This window comes from Colius striatus, chromosome 6, assembly GCF_028858725.1.
Source record: "Colius striatus isolate bColStr4 chromosome 6, bColStr4.1.hap1, whole genome shotgun sequence".
In the NCBI taxonomy this organism is placed as follows: Eukaryota; Metazoa; Chordata; class Aves; order Coliiformes; family Coliidae; genus Colius; species Colius striatus.
The window spans coordinates 37,224,227-37,245,099 of NC_084764.1; the positions used below are offsets into that span (position 1 = coordinate 37,224,227).

The window sequence follows — 20,873 nt, forward strand, 5'->3', positions numbered from 1 at the left end:
CCTCAGGAAAACAGTGGGGTCACTTGGCCTTTCCGTGTTTTTACTTACCACCTGTAAAACATGGCTACCCTTTCCAGGGTAATTAAGAAAGTAAATGCATTAAAGATTAACAGGCACTCCAACATGAGCTCTAAGACTACTTAAAATAGATCCATTTGGGGCAGCAATTAAAGAATATACTACTAACTTCCGAGTCACAGCTTCTGCCTTCCTAATGCTGGTTATTTTTGCCCTTAAAAGCCGTAATCCTATCTTCCTGTTTAAAAAAATACAAGACGTTTCAAATATTCATCATCTTCTACTCGTCTGCCTCTGCTACTCTGCCTCACCACCATTAGACAGCACCATCCGTTGTATGGTTCATGCAGCCTAATTTGTGACCACAGATCTGCAATACAGTTAGAGCTATTTTCTCTGTAAGAAACTACTCAAAGATGCAAATATTTTCTTTTTCCATTAAAAAAATACCACATTCCAAAAGCATTATTTTTATGCAAGTGCCTTGTTGTGACCTGAGAGCTATCTGACCTTTCCACTGTTGGGAGAACTAAGATCCTACACACACAACTATATGAAACACTGCTATGGTATAGATTGTAATATGGTATTGCCATAAACAGTCAGATATAAAAAACATACCAATGGTCAGTTAAAGAAATGTAAACCCAGAAAACAAGTAGTACTTAAGATACATAAAAGTCACCATATATCGTAAATTCTGATGTAATATGGAACTGCAGATCAAGGAAAACAGAGCAAGGTGCAAAAGCACTCTAGCAAACATCCAAAAATGATTTCAAATGGACCTTAAAATGAGAAAGAAGAAACTATCCTAGCAAAAGACTCCAGATACTGATGATCCACTGCAAACTCCTGAATGAAACCACCAATCTTAGGACCCACAGAAGCAAGAGAAACATGAGCGTAACATCGGGATAAAGCACGGAAACCAAAGAGTGTGTGTGCAACAATCCTAACTGCATTACTATTTATTTTCTATTAATAATTAGATTTGGACTAACAATGATTAGATTCTTAAGATTTTGATTATATTAGCAATAAATTCTTGGGTTTAGAGGTGTAAGGTTTATCTGGGTAAGAAGTGTGCCTCCTCTTTGCCCATAAACCAAGATTTTGAGCATTGACAATGGAGCTTCCTCTGTCGAGGTTAATGGTTCAGATCAGTCTCCTCTGTTTACTGCTGTTTTCTCATACTAGTGGGACGCAAATAGATACCTAAAATAAGCGACTGATGTTCTCAGTCAGTATCTTAAAGAACCAAAGCCCACCATAACAATCTCTGCTTAGGCAACTTGAGCCACACATTCTAAACACCACAACTCTGTACCCCTCAGGATGAAAGTGTCATGCTTTGTCTTGGCTCATGGTCTGTAACATAAGGATTCTCTCCGGCATTGGAAGAGTAAACACTCTTAAGAGGTGGAAGAAGAGCAGAGTCTCAGTAGCCACTACCAACACAGAAGCAGATGGCTTTGATCTCCGTGGAGGTGTACAACAAAGACCATCTACTTTAACATTCATAAGGAATAACCAAAGGACCCAGAAACTGTTCAGTAGATTTGAACCCAACCAAACCAACTGCAGTTCTCTTTGTAATGCATAAACACTTCATCACAGAAGAGGTGGCAGGGGAAAACTACGTATTTTTATTCATTCCCAAAAAGTCCAAGTTTTCTGCCCCTCTGATGTTCTCCAAACAGTCAGTGCTTGCCTACCACACACCACTGATACATAAATCAAGAAACAAGTAGAGAAAAAATCAAAGTCATCTCACACACAATGCAGAGTCCCAAAGTCCTGGTCTGTCCTTCTCTGGCCACCTCTGAAGACAGACTATTTGAACAGGACACCAAAAGAGACCCCAAAGCGTTTTCAGACCTTCCTTCTCCAGAGCTGCAGGTCATCAGAATAGCTTTTGGAAGATCAAATTCTGTTTCACAAAGGCACAGATAACAGCATCTTCTGCTTTACTTTTTGTCTAAATGTTGCTGGTTGGAGCCAGCTGATGGACTGTAAAACTGACAGCCTCATTACTGGTGCTTATAAATTGCTTCTTGCTCAGCTGGAGTTAACGTAGGACCATCTGAATTCCCAGAATTGACATTTTTAACGATTCTGATTCTCCAGCACTTTCTCATTGACCACTACAAAAATTCAAACTGTCTCTTGCTCTGACAAGCTGTTTGTGGATCAGGTTACTTGTTCTCTAAGGATTTGCAGTGTGTCAGCCATCACACCAAGCAAACTCAATAATAACTGACCTGAGAATAGCTACTCCAATACTTTTGGCCTGTTCTGTGCTATAGATTTTAGCGTTAAATGTCAGAATTCTGAAGGCCAAAGGACAGGTGCATCCCCAGGAGAAAATCACACGTGCAAAGTATTTTAACAATGGAAAATGCCAGCTGTAAAAGCTTGATGTTAGTACCCTCATCTCGTACTCTGTTGGGTACCTTTATCTTTCTTAGGGTCTTCCTTTCCTATGCTGCATCCCAGGTCAAACAGAACAACTTCCCCTTCCAAACCTTGTTTTACTTACACAAGATGGCAAATTCCTCACATCTCAGCACTATTTGGTGAAGGAAGGGAATGCCCAAGGTCACATGCTGTGTGCTGAGGCGGGTGGGAGCAGAGTGCCCCTGACCCAGCTGCATTCAGAACTACCAACGTATCTGACAGGCATCTGAGCTACTGAGCATCTGAGCTACTTCTTCTGGGAGCAAAGGTGGTAGGGCTGGAAATGCAGCCGTGACTCCAGATCGGGCCGGTATCAGCTATGAACAGAGCTGTGCCTGATGATTTACACAGAAGAACCTCTTCTGTAGCCCCAAAGTTCATGGCAACAGCCTATGTCAAATACAACAGCATCTTCAGCACTCTGTAAATCCTTCCAAACAAACTAGCCATTGCCCAGGACTCCTGTTAGAGCCCTCCAGGGACCCAAGCCAGATGACACTGCATCAGCCACCCTGGCTGAGATGGTTTACGTACCAAGATCCCTGAAGAGATATCACACTGCACAACATGATCTCTGGTCTGTGGGGCACACCTTGGAGTTTCAAAAATGCTGTCCATCTTGAACATGTTACAAAGCACTGGCACCTTTAGCCAAGACGGAATGACTCAGAGGTGAAGCTCTGCCAAGTACCATCCTGGTACTTGGAATCCTGAACCAGGCAAATAGCTTTAGATGGTGAACAGCTTAATGCTACCTCCTTACCATCACTAGTAGCCATACAGAGCTCACCAAGACAGCTCAGTATGCCCCTGGGTGCAGGAAACATGCATCTCCTCTCTTGTTTTCTCTTGAGACACCACAAAGATCCGACACCAAGGAAACGAGTTGCAAACAAAGCACAAAGGTGCAACATCTGATGCAAACTCAATCTGCTCTGAGAGAGCAACCCTCCCATGGAGTTCACAGAACCACAGAATGGTAGGGGTTGGACAGAACCTCTAAAGATCATCTAGTCCAACTCCCTGCTAAAGCAGATCCACCAAGATGAGAGGGCATAGGAACACTTCCAGGCAGGTTTTGAAACCTCCAGGGAAGGAGACTCCACACTCTCCCTGGGTAGCCTGGGCCAGGGCTCCCTCACCTCAACACCAAAGAAGTTTTTCCTTACATTTAGGTGGAACTTTTTGTGTTCCAGTTTTTGTTCATTACCCCTTGTCCTGTCACTGGACACTACAGAAAAAAGTGTTGTCCCATCCTCTTGACATCCACCTTTTAAATACTTGTACGTATTACTGAGGTCTCTCCTCAGTCTCCTTTTCTCTAGCTGAACGGTCCCAGGTCCACAGCCTTTCACAGCGAGATTCTCCAGTCTCCTGATCATCTTGGTGGTTCTTGGAATACGCTCTTCGATTCAATCAAAGAAAGCTAACAATGCTAGAAAAAGCATTACAGGGGTAGACCCACTGGGTTAATTCAGAAGTAAACATCGAGGGAAGTGATAGGTCTTATAACATAACACATAAAAGACTTTTGATGTCTCTTTATTTGATGAGCAGCCAGTTCTGCAACAACTAGTTCTCTAACAGTCAGACATGGAGATCTTCTGTAAAGATTTGGTTCAGCTCCCACCATCTCACTTGAAAAGTCCCTGCTGCTTTCGATGGGGCTTGGCCTGAAAATAGAGTATGCTGGGAAATGATCCCTGTGTCCTTAACCAAGCTGGGCAAGTTTCCTCCTAAACTCTACCTTGTTCCACACCAGCTTAGACTTGCATCAGAGGCATATCACACATATAAACACTGATAAGCTATATGTAGGTGCAATAAATTAGTCCAGTCATTAAACACAGGACCTATATGCACAGTGGAATAAACTGTATAAAGCATTATAGAGGCTTTGCAGGTTTGTCTTGCTCAACATTGCCAGCATAGGGTCCCCTGTACCATACAGCCCTTAAAAATGCAAGAAAAAGTGGCACTTACGAAAATGCTACTGAAGTAGAAAATGGGCTGTTGTGCAACTATCCTAAATGCTTTGTCCTCACAGGACATAAATCCCTACACCAACACTTCTTGGTGCAAAGGGAACTGAAATTTCCCCAGGAATCTCACCTGAGAAGTTTTTTGTCCACAACACTGAGCTCTTCAAATGAATGAGCAGGTCTGGAGTATTCAGAGCAGCTCTCCTCAAAATGAAAACTCAGGTCACAGTGCCTGGGACCCATCCCAGTTTGACCGAGTGGCACTGGTGGATGTGGTTTCCTCAGAAGTAAATCTGCACTGTGTTTAGCTTGAAAGTCAACTTGTGAGACTTCCCAGCGTGTCCTATGCAAAGTGAAGAGTAGGAGAAATGTAAAGGAAAAAGAGGCTTTTTCTCTTACCCAGACCCTGGTTCTGCTGCTCCCACTCAATAGTGTCAGGAACCTGGTAGGACACACCGGCCAGCTGGGCCACAGGGTTTTCCAGGCCACCTATTGGCTCCTGTGAGGTCTCTCCTGGAAGTGTGAAACCTGGTAGGTCTGTGTCACCTTCCAAGCTTTCATCCATCAAATCTATGTCTTTGTCCTCCTCGTCCTCCTCTTCCTCCTCTTCTTCTTCTTCTTCCTCCTCTTCCTCACCTTCTGCCCAGAAAGATACAAAAGCAACATCAGGAAAGATCCCACAAGACCAAAGGTTCATACATCTCTACAGGTGAGCACCAAGACAGCCAGGTGATACCACTTCCCCAAAGACAGACTAGCTGAACAAACTAGTATCTGTTTTCTAACAGCAAAGGCACTCACAGGGATTAATTTGGAAGAGCTCATCACTGTTTGAAGTTGCTGAGTAACAACGAGATGTTGTCTTAAGACTGTCAAATGCATTAGTATGAAATACTATTATTTTGTTTTCTAATAGCAGAGTACAAACAAGTGCATGCATGTGTACAAATACCTGAGGATATCTAACTATAGTGGTCTCTGCTCAAACAACTTCAGCTCAAGTGAGAATTAGTTCCCTGATTTCCAATCTTAAAGGCAGCAGTATGTTGGTTCTATTTTTAACTTTTATTAAGCCTTTTACAGCTCTGGAAAGGACGTTGCTTTCCAGCCTAATTAGACTGACATGACCCATCCTCTAGAATAAGCCTCTCTGTGTGCTGGCAGATCAGCCCTGGGTGTGGAGAACAGCAGTGATGGTAGCAACCCTCAGTAGAATCCTCAGCAGGTTTAGACTAACATTCTGTCACAACAGATTTACACCAGACAAAAGTATGACCAAGGAAGACTTAATTCAGTATTAGAAAGAGGGCAGCACAATGAACATTTCATGTGACAGTAGATAAATCTGACACAGAGGAAATCTCTGTGGATTCTCCAGTACAGCAGATACCCATCTTATTCCAAAGTTGACTGTACTGTTAACTTATGCATTTAAGCCATATTTCATTGCCAGACTCTAAAATGGCAACACCAGAATTAATACTGGATCAAATCAAAAGCTGTTTCTACCTACATCCTCTTTCTAACCACAACTGGACACAGATGCTGAAGAAAGACTAGAGCAGGGCACATAAAGAGCCAGTTTTCCTACAGTCTCTCTTCCCAACTTTTAGTTATCAAATACTCAAGGACTTCCTGAGACAGAATTTGCATCCAAGCTATTTAATAGCTACTACCCACCATGAAGAGACAGTATCTGGAATAATGACACACTTTGAATTTCTCATGGTTAGTTTTTTCAAAGCTGAAAATTAAAACATAATATTTATGCACTTCATCTGATTTATATGAAGCTCTGCTCAGCCCTGATGTATTCAGACTAGGAGAGTCCATCACCCTGCATCTGAGCAGCTGGTTTAGCCAGAAGTCTAAGACTGTGTTTAAAAAGTAACAATCTAGTCAAATCACCATTTGTTATCTAGATATCTCTGTATTTCTTTTGGAGTTGTACCTCATATAGGTTACAGACACTGCAGTGGCAGAGGCAGGACACCTGAGGGGCTGCACATATCACACCTCCTGTAAGTAAAGCAGATGATGTTTCATTCTTCTTTCTGCAGTGCAATGGCACTCCAGTATAGCTGTTCCACCAAACACCTGAGAAACAAAGTGGGGAACTTTGGGGAAGCTATCTGGTTGGTGGCTATCCAACTGGAATAAAATGAGGGAAGCAGGCCTCCTTCCTTTGGCCTCCACAGACTGGAATACCTAGAGAAATCCGTGTACTTTAGAAAACCACAGCATTTACTGTGCTGTTACATGGCATCCACTTTCCTTCTAATTCAAGGATTGGTTTTAAAATATTGCATGGTTTTTTTCCAGCTCATCAGACAAGATGATCCCACTTGCCACCTTTCACTTCTAGCCCTGCATTTCATACAAATGAGCTGTTGTTTGAATTTAGCTGCATCATCCTGCTATAGCATGGCTTTCAGTACCTGCAAACAATTATACCACACAGAGCATCTAATGGAGCTTACAGGGATGCAGTTAGCCCCTTAAGTCCCCATTACATTTCATAGGCAGCTTCTGTCTTATAATGTGCCCATCATTGCAAATCATCTTAAGAATTTTCTCTATCAAATCACATGTTTTTACATAAAATACACAGCTTCTGTAAACCTGAGACTGGCACCTAGAGAGTGCTTGCAGGAAACCTGCAAAAATCAGTTAATGTAGGTCTTTCGCCTCTGCTGAGAACAACACAGCTATAAACATTTCCAAACTTCAATAGCAAAGACACTAAACAGTTAGCACACCAGAGAGGAGGAACATGAACAGAGGCCTTCCCTAAATAGACTGGGTGAAAAAGCAGCCAAGGAAAAACAGGGATCAGGGGACCTTTGAAAAAAAAAAACCAGTTTGGGACAAGGTTTTTAGCAGCTTCTTGTGATTTTAGCAAGCCAAATCAAAGACACCTGCCAGGATCTGGTTTTGAAGCAGCAGATAGCCATCTCTGTACTTCTCAAGTCTAACAGGCAGCCAAGCTGAACACCCAAATTGGAAGTGCCAAGATTACTTATCACATGTGATCACCACCAAGCTACATCAATCATCATGCAGCCAGAGCATAAAGATGTGAATAATGTAGTTCTTGTAGCACAGCTGCTGCAAGGGGAAAAGAAAAGGCTCTTAACTTCTTTCCTTCTCTGGAAGGAGAAGGTATACTTCTGCTAACAGCTTTTTAACCCCCCCCATCCCAAAATGCCAACAGCTTGCCTTGCTCCAAGGTGCAGTGCAGAGCACCACTTGGTGGTCACGAGGAGGAAGCTACACTTTAAAAACATAACAAACATCAAAAAACTCGGCTTTCAGAAGCAGAGGTGCAGCAGGAGCCCAGCAGCCATGGGCAGGCTGTTTGTAACGCGTGGTGGTCTCATAAGATGAAAAATGGAAGGAAACATCACACAGCTGAACCTCAGTCTTTTTAAAAATCGTGTTTTCCCTCCTAAGTTGTCACTTTTTGGCCTTTCAGAGGCCTCAGCAGCTTGAAATAAAAGAAAGAAGAGACTGAAAGAACCAAGGACCCAAAGTGCAAAGGCCAGTGGATTCAGAAGGCATTCAGATTTTCACATGCATTTGCAGCCCACTGTGAACTATGTTACGTAACCTAGAATCATTTAGGTAGAACAGAATCAGTGGAAAAGGCCAGGAAGATGACTGAGTCCAACTGCAAACCTGACATTGTCAACTCCACCATTAAATGTTGCCTCTCAGCCCCATCTCTACACATCTTTCAAATACTCCCAGGCATGGTGCCTCAACTGCTGCCCTAGACACCCCCTTGCAATGTTCAATAACCCTTTTGGTGAAGAAAGTTTTCCTTATATGCAATTCTAAACTTTCCCTGTCTCCTTCTCTAGAGACATTCAAAACCCCCTAGACAAGTTCCTGTGTCACCTACTCTAGATAGTCCTGCTCTGGCAAAGGGGTTTCACTGGATGATCTTTCAGGGTCTCTTCCAATCCTTGAGATTCTCTGATTCTGTGTGATTTCCTCTCATCCTATCACTTGTTACACACCTCACTGCAACCTCCTTTCAGGGAGTTGTATACAGAGTGATAAGATCTCCCGTCAGCTTCCTCTTCTCCAGACTTAACAACCCTATTTCCCTCAAACTGTAGACACTCTTCAGTTTTGGATAAGGTTTATCTTACAAAAAGAAGAGAAAAATCTATGATGAAAAACTAGTGCCTTATGGTCAAGACACGAGTCTCCAAGCAAGTGATACCAGACTCCAGAGATTTCTCATTTATAGACCTCCAAACCCCTATCCTCATTTTTTATTTCATACAAGCATGTTGTGGACTTTGAGTTGAGTGATGAATGATGAGAGAATTGCAAGAAAAGGGTTAAAAGTATTTAAAAGTGCCAGTGCTCACTCATCTGTTGTGCAGACACCTGTGAACTGAGGCCTTCAGAACCAGCCTGGGAAGTGGCAGAGGGAGGAAGCCTTTGGCAGCAAGGCAGTTATGCTTGGGCTATAAAGTCATAGAACTGAGCAGACAAATATCTTCAGAACAGTTTCAGCAAGTCCACAGCGCCCAAGATAATTGCTTTATTAACTGTGAAATTAATATTCAGAGTTAATACCCATTTAACACCCCTAAATATGATATTGAGCCAAAAGGGGTGCATGCACAACATATATTACCATGCTTCTCAACTCTCCACCCACATCATGTTATTTGAGTGTATTGCATGTGGAACATGGACACAGGGAGTTCATTTTTCTGTGAAGCACATATGAAAGTGTGAAGTGCTCTTTCATCTTTCAGGGAGCAATCCCTAGTGCACCTAGGATTGTAATAGAGGAATGCCTGCTTCTTAATGCTACAGTGGTGTTAAGGACTTTATTCCCAACTTCAGTAACGTGAGTATAAAGTTTTCTTAACCACAGACAGAACCTATTCAAATGAGGAGAGAGTCCAGCTGTAGGAACACTTCTGGACATCTCACAGTGGTCAAAAGCATCCCTTGCACACAGAAGCAGACAGGTACAGAGCATGTGCAGCAGTTTCTGTTGTGAGGATCCTTGCTCTGTAGATCTTGACATGTTATAAGCTGGTGCTGTTTTTCTGTTTGCACACTCCAAATCCTAGCTCTTGCTTGGGACTTGATGCTTGGACCTATGAAGGAGGGACAGTAGCCTGTCTCCTCTCCCAGGGATACCAGGCGACTTCAGGGCTGAAACACTTGTAGTCCAACCAGATATTCATATTTTCCACTGCAGTTAAGGTAATGCAAGAGTAGACTAGAGCAGTTAAAGTCTCATCTCCAAGACTGAAGAAATCCAAAACCTGCCACTCTCTGACAGACTAAATAAGCACTATACTCTGGAACATGGGCTCTGCTTTGCCATCATTGAAATGGGAAAGCAATAAAAAAAAAAACACCAAGAAACTTAACACCTCCCTGTTGTGACAACAGTACAACTGAAGAAAGATGCAAGCACCAGAAATCCCCAGGAAAATGAGTTTCCTAGCTCACATGTAAAAAATTTTAGTTGTGAAGGCTCTGACAACCTGCATTAACAGGCAGTCACAGTTTCAGCTTTGGAGAGGCTATAGGAGAGCATCATGAAAACAAGGCTGAGACAAAACTACAAATTTTTAGCAGAGTTTTTGAGGGTTCACAGTTTTATTAAGAGCCACCAGACACAGCAATGCTTGGGCTTTATCGTGGAACTCTGTACTGATCCATTAGCAACACTGGCACTACCCATGGGATGGGATTTGCTATTTCAGGGTGGCAAAAGCTCCCCATGCTTGCTTCAAAAAAAAAAAGTTTTTTCACTACAAAGCTGTAAATATGCATGATGAGTTTTGTGGCTCAGTGGAGAGAAACAGGACCATCTTGCTTCCTTTGTGAGGCATTTCCCTGACCCAGCAGGTACTCCCAACCATAAGCATTTGAAGCAGTTGTAAGTAAAAGGAAACAGGGCCCTTGCAAATCAACTGCAAAGAGGGACTTTTGTCCCTATGGATAGTACCATGCCACAGAGACAGCTCTTCATTCTGGCAACTCAAAGCACCAAAAGCCTGTTGCCCACGGATTACTTCAGTCAGGTTTTGTGCTTCTCTACAAGCTTCAAACACCTGCAGAAACCCCACTCTCCTACCAGGCAGGAGGAAATCCAGATTGCACACAGCACTGCCATTGGTACAGGGAAAAAATATTCCAGGTGGCCAGGAGAGTCAGCTGTTAAATATGTGTGGCAAGTTTCTACTGAGGGAGGAGACCAAATTATGCTAAGTGATAAAAAACACCGGACTGATTGTGGCAAATTGGCCATCACTCAGAATTGAACCCTGGCCACACCTAACCTCCCACCTCAGTGAGGAGAGTTAGAACACAAAGGGGCTTATTTTCTGCTACACCACTCTCTGTCCTTTTAATGTGACATGCTGTTGCAGCCTATTTGTAGCATATTCCTCATGGAGATGCTACAGAGTGAGACTCTCGCTCTGAGTCTGTGCCGAGTGCCTTGCTGGTGCTGCCTACCCACGCCCAGGGCTGGCAGCCACGGCCCTGTACTCTCACATGGAAGAGGATCCAGTATACTGGTTTTACATCAGCCACTGGCAAAAACACAGTTAAAGGTCTTTAAAAATGGTTCAATACACTTTCCCTTCTGGAGGAAATTCAAAGTGATAACGGATCACACTTTACAACTACAAATCTGGGACAAAGAGGAAGGAATTTGGTGGGTATTCCATACTCCCTGTTATCCTCAGGCTAAAAACGTTGTCAAATACATCAATGGATTCATTAAGCTTTCACAAAAACTCATGAACCTGGGTCGCATTTGCAACTGAATGATGTTATCTATCAATTGAATTACCAATTGAGTGATGATGGCTGCCCAAAGAGTGGCTTTTGTGTACTGGCTAACACAATTGGCCCTGAAAGTCCATACCAACCATGAGAAAATCCTACTGGATTTCACATAGGACAACCTGTACTGGTGAAAATGCCTCAGCTTGGAAGAATACCAATGGTACTAACCACTCCTAAAAATCTCTGTGCTTGGGAAGATAGAGATTGTTCAGGAAAAACACACTGGATTAGCACCCGGTGGATCTCACCTTTTTAACCCTGCTGGTTAAATAAGACCGAGCAAATTTTCTCTTCTTTTATATTTACAGGAATCCTGGACAAACTACATGAGAGTGGGCAGGTTAAGGAATGTGTTCATGTTGCAGGAACTAGGCAGAGAGCAGAAAAACTGAGGTACTGCCTAGCCCTGTTGTACTAACATATTATCACAACAAGCTACTGTAAAACTTGATAACCCTTTAGGTTTATGTTAGAAGCATTTAAGGAACTAATTTTATATCATGGGCTTACTGATTTTAGTTGTGTTGTTAGACTAACTCCTTCTGTCTTCAACATTTGCCCCTATGTGATTAGAAACGTGGATCAACAGCAAGAAATGTTTAACCCAACATATTCTCTCAAATGAGTAGAGCTATCAATGCAGGTTAATACCTTTGCAATCAAATCAACCTGCTCACCATTGCTGAGTACACCTTATGCAGGATGATATGGCAAGGTTACATGAACAGACTCTTGCCTTCCCACAACAACTGAAGAGAGATGTGATTGGTATCTTAGGAACAGGATTGGACATCTTAAATAGTGTACATACTGAAATCTTTGCCAACAAACTAGTCCTGACCACTGTTGATTGAAACAGATTAAAAAGCCCCCTCCAATCTTCTCCTTTAGCTCTAGGAAACAATGGTTTTATCAAAAAATATTTTCTCTCAGTGGGAAGAAACATCAGCTGGATCCTAAAAGCACTTGATGCAGCCTAAAATAATGGATGTTTTTTGGCTCTTGGTTGTGTCCAAGCCCAGTTGTGGATGCAACCAAGAGCAGTTGTGATTATAAAGGAAGATGGAAGTGGACCTTGCCTACCAAAATTCAAAAGATAATTTGGGATAATGCAATTAAATTTGAGAGAAATTCCCATCCTGATCATATTTGGTTAATCTCACCTTCAATCCCACTTAGAGCAAAACTACTGCTTTCACCTTAATGATACACAATGCTTTGGTATATACTATACACCCAATCATTGCACTGGGCCTGGATCACCATGGAACCATACTCTGTCCCACAGAGCATAGAGCATGGGCCCAGTGAAACAAAAATAAAGGGCAAACATTTGATGTTGATGTCTGAGAACAACAAGTATTTATTTGTGAAAGCCATACCATTAAGGCACAAGACATTTGTCTTGACACTGAGCAGAACATTTGTTATTTTGTAGTACATCCCACTGACACACTGGGAACGGTACTGGTGTACACTGGTAACGGATGTGTCTGCCTAAGAACTTTTTGCAGCTCTATATTTGTGAATAACATTCTGGAAACATTAATAATAATTCTAACCTTTGTGTTGGTAATTTTACTTAGATTAAGGGATATGATTTCAATTATACAGCTCCTATAACATCTTCCTAATTATTACCCCCAAGCTATAGGTTAATTCATGGTCTAGCGCTTGTCCCTGTTGGAATGAACTCATGAGGAAACTCCTGCAATATGATGACCTGAAGAGGCTGTTGAAGCAAGTCCAGGAAAATGGACAAAAATCTCTGATTACTGTCCATCACACTGTCAAAGAGATACATCAAGTGTTGGAAAGAATCAAGAAAAATGGAGAACCGTCAATTGGTGGGAGATCCTTTTTGGACGGTCACCAACAGCTACAGGATTCCTTAATAAGATACTACATCCTGTTGTTTTGCTAATACTTACTATATTGTGCCTTGTTTGGACAGTTGCTTTGTATGTTAAACTCTTGGTTTATGGTGAAGGACTTGCTTGCTAGCACTCCAAAATTTGGAGTTCGAGTGGCTATAGTCACAGGGTGGAATGTGGCATAATTATTGAAGTGGCCTGGAAATTAAAACTTACATTAAAAATATAGCATTGTTCACCAATTAAGGAAAAATATAAAATCAAGAAGGCTTGCAGGGAGGATACAGCTGGTGTGTGCTGAATCCTCAACACAGCAATTGCCTGCAAAATACCACAGAGCACGGAGCAGAGAGGAGGCTCTGTGGTCAGACTCTGTTATGAGACACAGGATGGAGATGGTCCTCTGAAACCGATAAGCAGCATTTTGGTACTCTGAGCCAATGGTCTGTCAAATCTTGACCAAATGCTGTCATTCTTGCAAACTTGGCTCAATATACGTCATTATAATACCCAAACACACCTCCATCCTGAAGGCTACCTGCCCCCAAGGTGCCACCTCTCCTCCTTGAGTCTGCCCCCTGAATGTTTGGTAAGCTCTGCCTTCCAATGTGAGGCGAGAGGATTTGACACCAATGATAGTAAAGGTATTATGACTAGAGTCACTCAAACTCCACCTTCAAGGTAAAGAAAGGTATAAAAATGGTTAAAGAAAGGAGGATATAGGGGGAAGACACCACCGTGAATAAGTCAAGGGAAACTAATTCCTGGGATCACATAATGGGCTGAACCTTTCTTTTCTTCCTCCCCTCTTGGGATGCATTCATTGGGTGAGATCTAAACTAAGCACTTAGGGAAACTCAAAAATCTCTCTAGAATTACACTTCAACTTTTTGTAGTCAGGCTGTAATGTCTGTAACATCACACACTGTATCACTTATTTTCTGCCAAACCACTCTGCCCCCTTTTAACATAACATAGCAATGAGGAGTTTTTGGTATCGTGGCACATACACAAGCTGGAGTCAAAGCCACTGTTGTCACAACCTTGCTGAAGGCAACGGAGTTATATCAGGGCCTCTGTCTTCACTTGAGGAAACCTTCTCTGAAGAGGAACGCTTCTATAGTTAGCTATTTTCCATTAATGATTGTAAATGCTTTTACTCCTCAAGAGTCAAGAAAGCATAATTTGTCAGGTTCAAGGCATAATCATAGAATGGTAGGGGTTGGAAGAGACCTTTAGAGATCATCCAGTCCAACCCCCCTGCAGAAGCAGGTTCACCTGGATCAAGTCACATAAGAACATATCCAGGCGGGTCTTGAAGACCTCCAAGGAAGGAGAAAGAGAAATATCTTGCTGTGCCCTGAACACAAGATCCTCTCATGGGAAAGTGACGTTCACCCATAAACTGAAAAAAAAAAAACAAACCAAACAGCACCAACCCCAAAAACTAAAAAGAAGAACCAAATTTGTAATTTTCTCTGGCTTTTCTCTCCCACCAAACCCAGGGGATAATGATACTTCAACAGCTTCATAAGATGGGTCAAAATCATCAGGATAAAAACCCCCATATTGAGGCGTTTAGCTAAAGCCAGCCATGTGCACCGAGAAGCTACCTGGGGTATTTGCAGACTGTGTTGTATAAACATAGTTTTAAGTGCTTTGCTCTACAAGGGGAGACAAATCAAGACTGTAAGGTCTGAGTGCCTTGGAGCAACTGATGAGCGGTAAGTAAATTGTGATTAACCAGTAGCCAGTACTAATTGGTTTCCAGGGCAAGTCCACTTTTTGCATAACTTCAGAGAGATGCAGAATGCCAAGACACTGTACAAGCACAGAGAAAAGGCTCCTGTGAGCTGAGTCATGGCTGCAGAGAGTGAAGATCTAGAACCCACCTGCACAACATGCCCAAGAAGGAAAGCAAAGCACTAAGGACCATGCTGATACCCACCTTCCTTGTGACAGGACAAGCTTGGGTTCAAACACTATTGAGCAAAATCCTACTTATCAAGAAGTTTTCGCTGGCCAAAACGTGGCAGAGAACTCAGTCTGCTTTCATCTCTGCAACAGCCCTAAAGATATCATGATGCTGTCTCTTAGATCAAAGCCTTGGTCAGAGCTACCCACTTTCCCTCCACCTGCAGGTCCTGTCATGTGACAGAGCAAGGGGATTTCTAAGTGTTAAATTACATACTCCAAAAGGCTGGGTAGAACAACTTACAGGAAAAGTTATGTATTAATTTGTGTCCTTGATATAACTCTTCCACAGTACAAAAAATTGTGAATAATGGGAAATCAGTCCCACCATCTCCCAGAGATGCTGCCCCAGGGTGAGAAGATTTACACCCATTTCACAGACAGGCCAGGCACCCAACTAACAAGGTGATTTCTTTTCTTCCTGTGTGTACTGGAGACAATCCCAGGGAAAAGGGCAGCAGGGGCAGACTGAAGCTTCTTGTCCACACTGCACCTCACAGCTTTTCTTCCCCTTCACATCTATATGGCAGCAGTGGGCTTGCATCATCCCTATGTGCATACAGTGAAGGAAGTAGAGTAGTTATAAATCGGAAGAGGGATGGAGGTCTATGACTACCTTTCTCTTAACAGAACAAGAGGAAAAGGCATTAGGAATTCTCTGCCAAATACTTTCTTCCAGAGAGGTTCATTTCCTCTGCTTTGATGAACACAGGAGACTATCAAGGTAGGAAGGTCTTTCTACAACCACTCCTTTATTAACCTGATGCTTTCACATGATCTGTACTATTGTCACCAGGCAACATCCCCAAAATACTGCCAAGAACAATCAGTTATGATGGCTTAGAAGGAATGGCTAATAGGAATGAAGACATGATCTCACCATGTGCAGACAGCTTTCTGGGCAGGGACACAGTGGGTTGAGACACCCAAGCAAGCACTAAGCACAAGTTATGCAAAATCATCAGGGTAAAGCCTCCCCATAGTGAGGAGTTCAGCTAAACCCAGCCATGTTCACTGAGAAGCTACCTGGGGTATTTGCAGACTGTGTTGTATAAACATAGTTTTAAGTGCTTTGCTCTACAAGAGGAGACAAATAAAACATGACCTCTCATGGCAAGTATCAGCATCTGGCCTATTGCACAGAGCCAAGGAAAGTGACTATGGGGAAGAACAAAATTGTTGAGTAGGATCCTTCCACACAAAGCAAGATAACCAAACCCTAACCCATGTAAAGTTCAAGAGGAAATTAAGTGTCTAAAGACTTTCTGTAACAGAAGAAAACCCTTGCTCTATCTAGGCGGGAGGCACAGCCGTGAGTTCACAGTTGATGCTTCTTTAGGAGCCTATGCTTGCCCAAGTGCTGCAGAAGCGCTTCCCAGCAGAGGGCTCTTTGACATTGCAGAGAGAGAGCAACAGCACAAATCTGGGCTCTGGATCCTAACCTACTTCTCTCCAAGTCTGAGGAGATTCACATTTGTTTTTTCACAGTTCTGGCTCATTACTCACCACAGGGGACATGAGGCACTGAAGAGCTTGTTTTTGAAGGGGAGAAAAAAGGCAAACCATATTCCAGAAGAGACCCCAGGTCTGCATATGTATTAAGATCAAAACAATCATTCCTAAGAGTTGCATTTCCAGCAGCATTCACCACAAAATTGCTTTCCCACTGAGCCAGGCTAGAGAGTATGTTTAGTAACACAAAGCTGTTTTAAAGAGAAAATAAACCAGAATGCTGCAGAATACACAGCATGGACTGTAACAAGTTTGCTCCCTGGTTTGCTGCAGAGCAGTTGTTCTAACCTGAAGTATGCAGCTGTTGAACTAACCAGCGGGGGAAAAAAATGAAGACAATAAAGTGGTGATTTATCAAGTGAGGGCATCAGTCCAGGTTTAAAGACCATAACCTGTAAGTGGGTATGGCAGAACAAGACAGATGAGGGCAGGCAGGGAATTTATTCCTCTCAACAAAATGCTTTCATGTGAAGAGGGTACTTTTTTTCCCCCCCCAATCATAAAAAACAACCAAAAATAAGCTGCAGCAGAGATGTTAATTCTATTTTCTGCTACAAAAGCTGTTTAATGATGTCTCTCCAGAAGTATCAAATTCAAACATACTGTCTGGGAAAAGAATGACCAACAGCATGAGAGTTAAGAAGATACTTAAGTTTTGTTTTCCAGACAAACCCAGCACAGGACTGTCACAGATTATGTAGATTAGGGAGTGGATCCATTATTAAGGGGAGTAGGCTCCAAAGTACTGAGGTTTTAGCTCAAGTCCTATCGGGTACCCAAAGAGAAGATTACTGCAAGCTCATTCAGCTTACTCCTAGTTAGAGCTCGTGCTTCTTTCTAAGTCCTTTGATCACTCACCACCGTCTTCTGTCAAGTGCAGTGCTTCTCCCCAGAGTATTTTTGTTAAGAGGTTCAGAATGACACTTCTGGTATGCCCTTGCACCCAACATGGCCTGAAGTGTTGATGTCACCCAGGAGGAAACACACCAAGAGATCTCCCTCTTCTGTTTAAAGACAGCTTGTTATTAAAAGGAGCCTGTAACTCTCTCCAGAAGGCAAGGTAAGAAGTCAGCACTCTAGCCCCTGTATTCCACATCAGATCAACAAGAGCTACAGCCATGTGCACAAGGTACGAAGCAAAAGTGAAAGAGCTAAACCAGTTTCCAGAGTGGTTTGCCCTGATCCTGATGTCTGAAGCTACTCAGAGAAGCCCAGTGAACAACACTACCCCCTACACGCTAAAGAGACTCCAGCAGCTACAGCAGAAAATGCTCCTTGCAGAGCCTTCAGAAGAAACTGCCACATACCTGCTTGCCTGAATCCAGCCCTCTAAAACTGCAAGGCTGAACTACTTAATCCCCAGATTAAAAACAAACAAAACCTCATTAAAAACTTTGATCCACACAGTCCAATTACTTTTCAATTGCAACTGTAGGGGGTTTCCATTGGGTTTTGTTTAAGCTTGACAATAAGCATGGGAAAGCTACAACCTTAAAGTGATATTTAAGTGAACTCCGTTTGGGACAAATGAGAAGTTGGCTATAGTGAAGAATCCAAGCACAGCCTGGCCAGAACAACAACTATGGTGGGTCAGACTAAGAAATGTCATCTAACCTCCTAGAGGCAGAGTACTGTCAGAATACCATGAAGTTACTTAACAGAAGTTTCATTCTTCTCTTAGAAACCCAAGAGAGGCAGCTGTGCAGCTCACCTCTGCCCTGAAAGCAGCTGGGCAGGAACATGCCCCTTCCAGTCATCTGGGAAAGGAGCATGCAATGACACTTTAAACCACTGCTAGGAAGCACAGACAAGGCTGAGCTCATCACACTGACTGCATGGAGGACTTTCCTCACTCTTTGCCTTTAATTAGCCTAACACCCTCTTAGCTGTTCACCCACAAGCTCATACCTCATTACAAGCTTGATCACCCTCCACACTCTTCTTTCTTCAACTCTCAGATGGGTTTCATAGAACATGCCACCACCAGATTTAGCAGCAGAGATGTTGCCTTTGGTCAAACACTTTCAGGAAAAGGAAAAGAAGCTTGGTTTTGATGCAGAGTGGTCACATTTCTGTGGGGTTATTTAGTTTTCTGCTAAAAAGGAGAAGAATTGGAGATGAACTATCATCTAATGGGAAGAACATGGAGTTCAACCTGCATCAGAGGGACAGCAGTTCCCATTTCAGTGGTAACACTGAACTGAAAGCACGAGAAAAGTGTATACAAAGAACATTTAATAATTAACTCTTTTTGCATGTGCTCTGTCTTAAATCTTCTGTTCCTAGCCAATTTATCTGATATCCAAAGAGCTGGTGAGGAATTATAGTATCAGACCAGTTAACCATGCTGGGCTAAGTGCCTGTCTCACAACCCTGCAGCCTTACTTAAAATTTTAATGGAGTTGCAGAGTTTTAATGAGGGAAGCTTTGATCCATACAATCAGGGTCCAAATAATCCCAGTCAGAGACGTGATTTCCAGAAAAAATACTCTTCCCATTCAAAAACAAAAAGAAGGCTTCTTGTACTGAGACAAAGCTTCAAAGAAAAAATGTAAAGAGAACTTGAAGGTTCTTTTATAAAGTTATGTAAATGGACACAAGTTCTGAAGAATTTTCTGAAAAAGAAAAAAAAGGCAACCACTGCCTTCACTTCTGAAGTATGACACGGAGCTCACATGATTGTACAAGAAAATCAAGGTATAGGGGAAGTGGACAAAGAATAGAGGACCAGGAGAACTCTCGTCACTGAAATTAGTTAGCTACAGTTTCCTTAGAAGAGTAAACTTGAGTATGCACACTAAAGAACAATAGAAGTCATTTAAACCCATACACAAGTAGGTATTACAATATCACTAATATGCTAAGGTCAAAAGTCTAAAGCTTTGTACTTGCAGTTGTTATGGAACAGCCTTTAATGCAGCAGACAAACACCGTGAAGCCCACAGTGAAAGTTCAGAGTAAAGGTGCCCCATCACTGCAAGACACTGGATCTGCTGATCAAGGGCAGTGCCAGCCATGTTTCAGCACCATGGACGGGCCATGGAGGGGAACATGCCAGTTAATGACCTCGGTGAGGGGACAGAGTGCCCTCAGCAAATTCCCTGAGGAAGAGAGAGAAGACTGACTGATTCACCAGAGGCTGTGCTGCCATTCAGCGAGATCCAGACAGGCTGAGAGTTGGGCAGAGAGGAACCTCATGAGGTTCAACACAGGCAAGTGCAGAGTCCTGCATCTAGGGAGGAACAGCCCCATGCACCAGGACAGGCTGGGGGTTGAACTGCTGGAGAGCAGCTCTGCAGAGAGAGACCTGGGAGTGCTGGTTGACAATAAACTAACCATGGCCACCAGGGCACACTGCTGGCTCAAGAAGGCCAATGGCATCCTGGGGGGCATCAAGAAGAGCGTGGGCAGCAGGTCAAGGGAGGTTCTGCTTCCCCTCTACTCTGCCCTGGTGAGGCCTCATCTGGAGTCCTGTGTCCAGTTCTGGGCTCCTCAGCTCAAGAGAGACAGGGAACTGTTGGAGAGAGTCCAGTGCAGGGCCACCAAGATGATCAGGGGACTGGAGCATCTCTCCAATAGGAAAGGCTGTGAGACTTAGGGCTGTTCAGCCTAGAGAAGGCTGAGGGGGGATTTTATCACTTATAAGCACCTAAGGAGCAGATATCAAAAGATATGGCCAGTCTTTTTCCTGTAGTGCCCACTGACAGGACAAGGGGTAACAGGCACAAGCTGGAACATAGGAAGTTCCACTAGAACTTGAAGTTCTTTGGTGCTGAGGTGAGGGAGCCCTGGCCCAGGCTGCCCAGGGAAAGCATGGAATTTTATTCTCTGGAGGTTTCCAAACCCATCTGGACATGTTCCTGTGCCCCACAATTGAAGGGAATCTGCTTTGACAGGGGCTTGGAATGGATGTGCTCTACCTGTCCCTTCCAACCCTAACCATTATGGGATTCTGTAAACAGGCAGAGTACTGGAAACAGCACCATGCTAAACTCAGCAACAGGCACCTGACACTGCTTTTCCAACCAGCTGCTTGTTAAGAGCCATCCTGATTAATCAGGAACACTTCACATTCAAGACCTACATTGAGATCCCCTTCCTTTAAAGCAACTGAGTTTAAGCTGCCCATTTTCAGAGCTACTGTTTCTGACACTATCCAACAGGTAGAGCATCTCCTGCTTTTATAAAAGCTCTGAGAATCCTCCACATTCAG

At 43.1% G+C, this 20,873-nt stretch overlaps 1 protein-coding gene across 1 annotated transcript in view; it reads right to left on the reverse strand.

The window, feature by feature from the left end:
• ARMH4 (armadillo like helical domain containing 4) overlaps positions 1–20,873 on the reverse strand; it is a 62,071-nt gene that overhangs the window by 32,342 nt on the left and 8,856 nt on the right. The window contains exon 4 of the mRNA XM_061998549.1: positions 4,860–5,099. Coding sequence (XP_061854533.1) covers positions 4,860–5,099 — 240 coding nt within the window. The remainder of the gene's footprint in view (positions 1–4,859; positions 5,100–20,873) is intronic.